Raw genomic sequence first — 10,664 nt, forward strand, 5'->3', positions numbered from 1 at the left:
TACCACCACTGATAGAACTAATAGTAGTTGTAGTATCTGTATCACTCATGACGGCATAGATCGGACGCTTCACCGTTAGGCGGTTAGCATACATTAGGACCCGACTAGAATCGACTAAAGCATGTTTAATTTGACTTGCCCATTTCCAGGGCCCCTCCGACGCCAGGATGGCGCCAAGCTCCGGCCGGGAATTGGGCGTGGCCAAACCGCTAAACGGCCTCAATATAGATGACACGGCTAGCCGGGGTGGCTGCCCACTGCAATTAAAAGACCCTGAATGCTTAATTGCGCTTCTCGGGCTCCGTGGGTACCGAACTCCCTGGCAGTGCCGCAGTAGGCACGGGGTGGCTAGTCGCCTAGCCTAGTACCTCTGGGGTCCTGACAACAATCCCAAGGTACTCGGTGGTCTGTAGTTGATACCACCTTCTATCTTGGTCCAAAAGCATGACCATCCCATCGGTATCCTGTACCTATTCCATGCTCAGTGATCATCCAGTCGACAAGGATAAAAATAACCGCACCCAATAAAGGGCGAATACGACACGCGCCTCGGTAGGATTCATTCCCATGCGCTGAGACCCATGGATCCGTCGCTGTTAACCGTTTCCACTTCCATCAGGCTTCCGGAAGATTCACCTACATTTTGACCGGCCGCCGGTTGGTTCCCTGGTCGAGGTTCGGCGCCGCTGGGCGGAGCCGATGGGGAGAGTGGAGCCTGTAGGGATTTCCTCCGGTCGACCCCGGTGATGTTCCGTGGTGAATGTGGATTAGCAGAATGCTGTCCGGAGTCCAGGGATCAGTCATCGCTGATGACCAAATGATTGTCAATCTTCCTGGCCGATACATGTGTGCCCTAAATCCTCCTTGCGAAAATCCAGCACCACTCCGTATGTAGAGATACCTGGCGGACTGGACTGGATACTGCACACCAGCAACGGCCGAATCAAACCCTTCGCCAACGGCTAGGGTTGAACCGGGGGAAGACTAACCAGCCGGGGTGGATTTTCCGCGGGATTTTCCTCGCCTTGATTGACTCCGTTAGTGTGAAGCACTGAAGGCGACACTTTCCCTGTCCCTGACTCCCGACTCTGGAGGGCGCTGCGGTCCGTTCGCTCAAACTTCGGTCGGTCGGGGGATGGATTTCCCCGAGCATTGACCGAAAACTATCCTGTAGTCCCTGCCATGCGTGACGGCAGTTTTCAGGTCGTGGGGACACTGTCCTATGCAGTATGCACACATTGATGGGGATGGTGAAAGGTTAATGGTCGTCGGTGTACGGAGTATAATGTATGGATTAATATCATATCATGCAGCATCGTCCTCATGAGCATACATGTCGTCAGTCTTATTACGGCTGTTATTATCTCCATGCATCAACCGGACCCATGCAATGCATGTCAGAATGAGGTCCAATCCGGCCTCGTGGTGAGGAAACCATGGTCCTATACCATTCTTCTCGAACGCCAACCCGGCAAAGTATCTCGGTCGCCCCTCCCAATCGGGACAAGCCATGAAGACTATCGTGGGGGATGCTGCTGATCCTCCTAGATGTAGTGTAGGGAGATGGATCATCTCCATGATGCTAACCATGCTATCTATGCCGGGGCCCACTGCTCACCTTGGGAGTTGGGCGACATGTACCCAGCGACCAGTGACCAGCACCCGTACCTGATGCACGCCCAGTGACCGACTGAGGCAAGGTGACTAAGGTAGGTACTAGCTGCTGCTAGCCTGCGAGCGAACGTGGTTCTCAACGTGCTCTGGACGATGATCCTTCGATTTGCCTTTCCGTCGATCGATACGACGACCTTGATTCGGAGGACTCGGAGAAATGGAATCTGGGGGGCAATTGGCGGTTGAAGCCTCGTATGGCGGTGGACGGGATGCGAGTCGAGATTTAACCGATCCAACTGATTTTTCAGACCGTTGCGTTGTGCTGCCTTCTACTCCGTACTGAAGCTGCTTCGGAACCAGCCTCGGAGCGGAGATTGACAGTCGTCCCGAAAGTCAAACCGATCTGGCAATCGATCCGAAAGCCCTGAAAGAAAGGTGCTGCACAGCCCAAGGCCTGAGGCAACCCATGGAATGTCCCATCAAGGTTTGAAGCCTTCTTCTATCGGGCGTGGAGAACGGAGTACTCCGTCGCTACTGAGCCACGATGTCGTCCATAAGAGCAAGGATCGACAGCACTCGGCTTTTAGCCAAGATGACCTCATCAGAATTGACTAGTGGGCGTCTTGCCCGGGCTTGTTTCTTCTTGACTTCCGTCGATCCTGGTAGCGTCAACGAGGACCACCACTAGGTAAGTACCGCGACTTCATGGATCCGGGGCAGTCAGCATGGGAATACACTGATAGGATCCCACTGGGCTGCCCTACGAACTCCCGAGTCACTAACAAGTAGGCGTGGCCCGTGGCTGAGGTGCCACGGCGTCATATCCAACCTCCCCGTCCATCCCTAGTCGCTCCCAAGGGCAACCAGCCAAATACCGAAACCACGATCCCGGCCGGGATGATCGCCTCGTCGCGGTTGGCCAGGTCTCAAGTCTTAACAGCTCAGCCGCGATAGTCGGCCATTGACGGGTCACGGTGTGGTGACAATGCAGGGTCGCTCTCCTGCTCCCAGGCTAGTAGTACTACCACGCTGCTACCTTACCACCTCGAGCCTTTCGGTGCTTCCCATCGTGCCACCGTCCGGGCGAATGAGGACGAATCACATCGTAGCGGGGAACCGGAGGATTTGGGAAAGAAACGGATTTTGGTGCGCTAAGAATTTCCAACTCCCCACTGGCCCTCGCGCTGCGCCAATGGGACGGCCTCACCCGCCCTTGCATGACCGCCAGTGGGCAGCCAATGCAAGGCCTGCTATGTTTAGCACTTTAAAGTACCTCTGTACGGAATCCTAGTAGATCGCCCGCTACCTACGCTGCCTGGCTCATCTGTCTGGTTGTCCTCTGGAGAGCTGTACAACCAAGTGCGATCGGATGGCGCATGTACCTTGCGGTGCATCACCACCGCCTTGCGCCCGCCTCGACCCGAGTGGCTTGCTCTCTTTTCAGGCAATCCGCCCACCAACCAATCTACCTGTCGACCACAGAAAAGTGGAAGGCTGGGACTTTCATGAAAGCTGAAGCGTTGAATCCGTGTGGGTGGATGACCTCAGTGGGCAAGGCCAGCCGCTGCGCTGCCACAATGTGGAGTGATCGAGGGGGATGGCACGGAACCAGTCCTTCGCTGCCTCTGACTGGCTGTTGAAGCGCTCCTGCATGCTCGTGCGGGCGCTCAGTTGGACACCTTGGTCTCCAACCCAACCACTGCTAAAAAAGTGACGGATAAACTTTTCCAGAAACCTTGGCGAGTAATATCGGGGTTGGATGCTGGAGACTTGATGTCATGGGATCCTGGAGCGTGCTGATACTGACATTTCCCTTACACACCTACTACTCCGTAGTAAAAAAAATCTCGGAAGGAGAGGAAGAACGCTGCCAAGTCACTGGCGGGGGTCGACCCTGGACGGTTGTTCCCTTCGGAAACGCGCGCAAGCAAGTTGGCGGCGAGGATAGCTACGCGATACTTGATAGGGATCTGAATTGATATCTGTTCCTGCTTCGGAACATCGGTCAGAAGTTGGTCCCGATCACTGGAACCGCGAGGCTGAATGGGGCTTTATCTCCAGACGACGGACGGAGGATTCCCAAAAGGGGCAATGATGGAGGGGAGAAGGGAGGCTAAAACGAACTACGGCCGGTGCTGCCTGAGGGCTCCAAATTAAGACTCCCCAACGGGGAATGGCGCCGTGGCAGTTGGCACCGAGGCAGGCACCAGGGCTTCCTCTTCGGGAAAGGGGGCAGGGGTGGGAAAAACCACCTTTGGGAGAGCTAATAATATGTCACGAACTCACGATCGCTCCGATTCCTCGTACCAGAACGGTGCCTTTGCATGCGAGATAGCTGGACGGTGACCATGCGAAGGATCCGGGTCATCCTCCTCGACGGGCTACTATTAGGTGCCTGGGAGATCCGCTATCTCGAGAAGATGAAAGGGTCCTTGATCACTATCTAGGTAATAGGTCGATGACCTCATACCTGATTGGAAGATTCAAGAACCTCCCGTGGGACATTGGAGCGTCCTCACCTTCCCTACGGAGTAGTCGGGTGTAGACAGGTAGGGAAGGACCGGGATGACCTGGTCGACCTGACTCTTTGATGGCCAACAACATGGATGGCCTTGAATCAAGACCCAAGCCATGATCATGGGAATGCATGGTCATTCGGGATCAATGGCACCAGCTGGGCAAGCAACAGGAAAAAGCAAAGGGCACCGGCAAGGAGGGCATGGCCGTGTAAGGCTCGGTGCTGCACCTCCTACAGTCTCTGCCTTAGTCTGCCGTATAGTGACAGGGCAGCTCATCCTGCCAGATGTACGAGGGGTGAGTTAGTCCAAACTTTCTGCGCAGAGTCGTGCTTTGGTAGGTAGGTATTATTAGGCTCCGTATTAGCGTATCAGGGCCCCGAAAGGCCAAGGATCACGGAAAATGAAAATCGCCCCCTTCCCCCACCAATGTAAAGAGAATCGCAGAGTTGCCGCAGCCAATTAGTATGGAGACCATCCTGTACCAATCTGACCTCCATACGATCCAAATAAAGCCTGAGCAAAAATAACCGTAACCAGAACCAGTGCTTCTTCTTTTCCCTCTCCCTGTGGTTTCTGCAAATCTGCAGCCCCGACTGATCTTTTGCCCTTGGGGGATCCACCGGTCAAGGCGGCATGGACCGCTCGAACGGCGTCTGCTGCTATTCTTTGCTAACACAGAATTAGCCTGTTGCTGGATTTGGGGGGGGGGGGGGGGTCGTTGGATGATTATTCACCCAATACCCAATGGTAAGATTCTTCTCACCAAATAATAATCATTAATCATTATTCCGGGAACAAAAATAATCATAACGATCCTGGTGGTTATGACTTATGACTTATGATTTTAGCCTTGGGCTAACCTACCCTGACTAAGAACACCCTCCACTTAGGATTTCCCCTCTTTGGTGAAGGGCCCGAATATTTTTTTTTGTTCTTTTTTTTTTTTTTTCTTTCCCTATCTTCTTCTTACGGGTGCAAGTACTATGTAAAGAGAGAAAAAAGAGAAGTGAAATTCAATAAGAAAATAAAATAAGATAAAACAAAAAATAAAAATCCTCTTTTAGAAGGGAAGAACGTTAGCTTCCTTCCTCCTTCGAAGGCTTCCCCGTGACCCGACCGGACCCTGGGTGGTTCCTGGTGAAAGGAGAAAGATGGGCGCCTCGGAAGGTTCGTAAAAGAAAACCATCGATGGGTATGGGCCGGTACTAAGACTCCATGGGACTGGTAGTCTAGCGGTTGAGATGTGGAGGACCACCGCCAGCCCAGGGACTTCCACGATGGAGCAAAAAAGATCCATGGGCCAACCAGCCATTTGGTCTTCAGATTTCAGGGTGTTATGATTCCCCGAAGAACCTCAGGTATAATTATAACAACACACACAACTGAGAACCGGCCGCCGTTGGATCTGCCCCCCCTCCGCGAGTGAATTTCATAGAGATTGAAGCATCCTTCAATTTACTATTTATTTATATCATTGCCGGGTGCCATACCTCGAGGGTTAATTGCACCAATATTACCCTTTTTTCCCTACCTCCCATCCTCCCTCCCACCCAGCACATCCCCGCCACACTAGGCCATTGTCGCCCAGTGCTCTCTCGTTTCTTACCACCGCATCCTCGGCTTAAGTGGATTGCTTTAAGGGAAAAGTAATATATCTCTCGTCATCTCTTGTTTTCCCTCTTCCCCAGCTATCAGTCTGGTTCTTTTTTTAATCCTCGACTACTTCTCTCCTCATATTCCTCCCTCCCACCCCTCCCCACCTTTTATTTCCCTGACACTGTCTGTTATGGCACAGTGAAGGTTTCATTCGTGACTTTTTTTTTATTACCCTTTCACTCGCTCGTCTCACGCCCACCTTACACTCGCTTTGTTTGGTATCGACAAGTATCATTACGTTCGCTACGTTTGTGTTGATCGACGAAGAAGGAAAAAATAAGGAAGAAGAGAAGCATTTATTGGCAGGACGGATTAGGAACTGATCGGTCTTATTGGATATCCTAATCTCTAATCTTCACGGATCTCACGCGCTCGCTGATTGTTCGACAACCTTCGCTTCTGTGCTATATCTGTTTAATTGCCTCGAGCTTGTCTCCACGCCAATCCGACCCGAAGAAGAGGGGGCTCGACGACAGTGTCTTATTATTCCCGACGGAATCAAGTCGCTGATTGATTGAACGCCCACTCCTCCTTTCCGTGTCGTGCGGCCTCCCCAGCTGTGCGTTTGCCTGGTTCCTTATACGTCGGATCTATAGAGCGATCCCCGTTTGTTGCGCGGGAAGTACCCCAAAGGACGATCATCATCCGCCCCCGTTCTCGCTATCGTCTCGACAGTGGCCCTTCACGATTGGTACGAAACGAATAGAAAACAAAATAAAATAAGCCAGTACGACATTATTTTATTGCAGGCTCCGGATTCGCCCTTCTGTCTCAAGTGGCTACGAAAAGACCGTGTGGATCGTCAGCCAGCCGACTCGCCAACCTTGTCTCTGTGTAGTCCTCCTTCACGAGGTCGGACCTGGACTCAAACCATCGTGGATCGGTGTCTCGGCTGAGGGCACCACCTTATTACGAACTAGCAGGAAAACGTCTCAAATAGGCGTCCCCTTTGGTCTGAAGGCTCGCCCTGTGTGGAAGTCATTGGTCTGTTAAGGTTGGTGCCAACCCTCCCTCCCTTTGCCACAGACTCGGCTGGTGCCTTGCATCACTCTCCTTCGTGTCCCCTTCCCTCTCATCCTCCTTGCTTCTCCAAGGTCGTGCCTTTGCCGCACCAGGGCCCAAGGAAAATTAGGGTCCATGATGGGTTCCGTGCGCTTGTCACCTCCCTTGTATGGGTTTCCGTCACCAAGCTCCGGATGTTTGTTGTTAACCCCGTCAAGGTGTAGGCTATCTCGTTAGTCGCTTAGGGACCGTGAATTTTGCATATTAGCTTTCCAAAAGCCTCGCGGACGCAAGTCTCATCTCCTCATTTTTCTTGGTAAGTCCTGCTAGTCTATGCAGCGAGCCGGTTCCCTCACCTCTGGGTGGTTCATACTCACACCCCGGACAGTTCGTCCCTCCGACTACAGGCCCTTCTTCTCCTGGTCCTTCGCGTTCACGAACACCAGAGAGCAGAACAACTCCTGTCTCGGCTCGGTCGGCTCAACCTCGCTCGCTTCGTCAGACAGACTGTCACCGATATTCATCATTGCTGCTGTCTGTGGTGAAAGGCTAACAGGTCGCCATCAGATGGAAGCAGGATTCCTATAGGTAGTCAGAAGAAGTTATCGACAGCGTGGCTCAGTTCTAGTGTCTATCCTGCAGCCACACCTTCGTCATTTTACTCTGGACCATCGAGTCCTGATTGCTGATTCGAAGCTTTTCGTGCCATCTGCCTCATTCGGGCTGACAGCCACTTCGTGTCGTCATTCGTTTTGTCTCGGAGAGCTCGCTAGTGCCTTTCCAACATCCTATCGTTTTCCCAGGATAAATTCACTGCCATTCGCTTTTTTAAGCTGTCGTGTTCTGTTGCAGTCTCTGCAACACCTTCAAACTGGCTTACTCGAAGACGCACGGTGTTTTGGTGAGTCCGGTTTTTCTGCTCGCTGCCCAATCTCTGCTTTTTCTTCCACCTTCCCCGTTTGCTCTCGCCCAGTTTAAAATATTCGATTCATCTGCTGCCTCGCCGCGTGGCCCAGCCTTGTTTTCCGCTGCCTCACACACCTTGGGCCCTGGACTGACCCCGGGCGCTTTACAGTTCAACCCAGAGTTACAAACACCGTTAATTCTAGACGAGTCGTTGGATTTTTCCGACCCTGAAGAGTCACAGTTCCTCGGTGCGTTATCAGACGGCCTTTTGGCCAAGTCTGAACCCATATTGTCTATGTCTACTTTCCAGAAGCCCCCACACGCGGCGTTGATCGGTAAGCACTGCTCGCTCATGCTCATGGCATGGCAGGTTCAGGTCCATTTTTGGGGCCTTGTGAGACAGACGCTGACTCAACCGGTGGTAGACTATGATTCTGCTCGATCTTTGCACGAAGGTGTGCCATATCCGGGCTACGGCCAGGCACCGTATGTGACGGCCACTTCGCTTGTCCCTTCCCCGATGCCCGATCATGCCAGCCAAATATCCGACTGTGTTCCCTACATGGCCAATGGAGAGTATGCCAGCTCCTATGAAGAGAGTCGTTCGCCGATGCTGGCCGCCGAGAGTCGTCAGCTACCGGAAATTGTCTCCTACTCTCCCCAGAGGGGCTCAGAAGGTACCAGAGTCTTTGTCCAGATTCAGTCGCCGTACGATCTCCACACGTCGTCCTATGCCACTGTGTATCTCGTCTTTGGCTCGAAGAAATGCGACTGCGTCCCCCACTTTCTCGGTTTCCAGGGCCCTTTGTTCCAGTATGCCCTGTCAGTCGATACGCCTCCATTCAGCTCCACGGGGTCTCCGTCGTTCGCGGTTCCCTTGCAAGTAGCTTTGAACCACAATGATTGCCATGCCGTCACTCTACAAGTCGGTGTTTATACCTATGAGCATGCTGCGATACAGTCCCCCTCAGACGAGTCCCGGAAGCGACGAGTTCCTTCATACTCGGACGAGACGCTCTCGAGAGCACCCAAACGAATTACTGGCCCACCAATGCACGCAAAAGAGCAGCCCACCGTGTCTTCGGCGGCCTACTCTCCGTATGTGCAGACCTTGCCCGCCATGAACAGCTTTGTCACCCCTCATCACGCGGCTGCATCCCCGAGAGTGCCGACCACCCAGTACTCCGCCTTGTCGACAACGTCCCAGGCGTCCATCCGAGCCCCATCCCCAATTACACCCTCCTACAGCCCTTCGTTTCTCTCGGTCAGTAATGATGCCAGAGGTACCAGCTATGCCGTCAGCCACGCGTTCCGCCAACAAAACCAAGCATCGCCCGGGAGGTTTGGAAACCCAACACTCATTCGGACGTCGACGTTACAGCAATCGGGCGCTTATGGCCAGGCACAGTCATTCAATCCCTACGCTATGTGTCCGACGAAGGCGGTCCTCAAGTTGAACGGTGATCTGGATGCCATGACCGAAAGCTGGTCTCGAGAGGAGCGTGAGGCGAAACGTCGCCTCGTCCAATTCACCCGGATGCAAAGTGGTAGCACGATCCACGCCGATTTCAAGCCAGTCGCCCCCGAGGATCGAGCCCCCAACAGCATCTGCATTAGCTGTATCTACTGGGATGGGAAAGACGAATGCTTTGTTACCAGTGTTGACACCATCTATCTGCTCGAGTCTTTGGTCGGGGTTCGGTTCACGGTCGAAGAGAAGAACCGGATCCGCCGCAATCTGGAAGGCTTCAGACCCCTGACTGTTTCCAAGGCCAAGGCCGACAGTGAGGACTTCTTCAAAGTTATCATGGGCTTCCCTGCCCCGAAGCCAAGAAATATCGAGAAGGATGTGAAGGTTTTCCCCTGGAAAATCCTTAGTCACGCCCTCAAGAAGATCATCGGGAAATACGTGAGTGCTTATTTTCTTGTCGCACATGCATAGGCTAACCGTTGTTCATTTAGTCTGCTAGCTACTCTTCGATTTCTGGAACATTGTCTACCCCGATCAGTTCAAACTACAACAGCACTGGAGCTGCTTCTGATTCAGGAACTGAACCCCAGAACGCTGCATCCCCTCAGTCGGTCTCGGATACTGCTGCTCCGAGCACTTACGGTGCCAGCATTGCTGCTTCCGCCTACACACCTCCCCCCATGACGGGGCCTCCTGACTTGCGGGGCGGGTTGCCTACTGTCAGCCAGCCCTATCCTACGTTGGCTACGCCGTATTCCTACCCGGCTGTCTGTCAACAGCAGAGCCAAGTCGGGCTCACTGCTCCTGTCAGCAGCAGGACATGGGAACTGAATCCTCTACTCACGTCCGCGGCAGCCACTGGGGCTCCCAGCAGCAGCGCTTGCTACAACTACCTCACCCCGATGCCGTATTCCGTGCATGACCAGGCCCACGGGTCTTGAGATACCATGGATTGCGGTGACACGGCGGTGACTTGCATCGGCTGGCGTTTGGCTTCTCTTTTTCCTGCGTTGTGCCTTTTCATTATTATTTGATACCTCTTTTCTTATTGTCATTCCTTGGCTGCGAGACCTTGACTGAGTCGTTCCACTCAGCGATGGATCTCCCGGGTTAGCCTTCTATTTATGATCACTGTGAATGATCTCATGTCTCTCCTTTATCATTTTCATGCCTTGATGCCCAATATCCTCTTCCGCTTTTACGCATTATAGACGATATGTTTTTTCTCTGCCGTGTCATTTCTCTCTTTGATTTTGCATCTTATACGGGCATTAGGGTTTCACTCCTTTACGAAGCTGTACAACTATCTGGCATAGCATGGCGCCGCAGTCGTTCCTTTCAGGTTGCAGGTTTGGGATAGCCCTTGGGATTGATGTACCAGACATCTGGGTTGGCGAGGGATAAAAAGTGTGAAATGGGCTTTGGTATCAATTTTGTGTCATCGTGTTGTTTTCCGCCGCTGGTTTGCCCCTGTTCCTGCATTCCTCATTGCGCCT

At 52.9% G+C, this 10,664-nt stretch overlaps 1 protein-coding gene across 1 annotated transcript; it reads left to right on the forward strand.

Annotated features, from left to right (window-relative positions):
- Positions 1-7,861: 7,861 nt before the first annotated feature.
- Positions 7,862-10,381, forward strand: medA (transcriptional regulator medA). The gene is made up of 3 exons (XM_025714924.1): positions 7,862-8,032; positions 8,123-9,606; positions 9,660-10,381. The coding sequence occupies exons 1-3, from the start codon at positions 7,993-7,995 to the stop codon at positions 10,107-10,109; spliced, it is 1,974 nt and encodes a 657-aa protein (XP_025569391.1). The 5' UTR covers positions 7,862-7,992; the 3' UTR covers positions 10,110-10,381.
- Positions 10,382-10,664: the final 283 nt, after the last annotated feature.

The sequence above is a fragment of the Aspergillus ibericus genome (genome assembly GCF_003184845.1).
Source record: "Aspergillus ibericus CBS 121593 unplaced genomic scaffold BO80scaffold_87, whole genome shotgun sequence".
Taxonomy (NCBI): domain Eukaryota; kingdom Fungi; phylum Ascomycota; class Eurotiomycetes; order Eurotiales; family Aspergillaceae; genus Aspergillus; species Aspergillus ibericus.

What these genes read in the sequence shown, in the direction of transcription:
- medA (XM_025714924.1), top strand. Translation starts at nt 7,993, where the DNA reads ATGTCTACTTTCCAGAAGCCCCCACACGCGGCGTTGATCG. An exon ending in CCCACACGCGGCGTTGATCG is followed by an intron (nt 8,033 to 8,122) that starts GTAAGCACTGCT and finishes AACCGGTGGTAG; the next exon opens with ACTATGATTCTGCTCGATCT. An exon ending in AGAAGATCATCGGGAAATAC is followed by an intron (nt 9,607 to 9,659) that starts GTGAGTGCTTAT and finishes TTGTTCATTTAG; the next exon opens with TCTGCTAGCTACTCTTCGAT.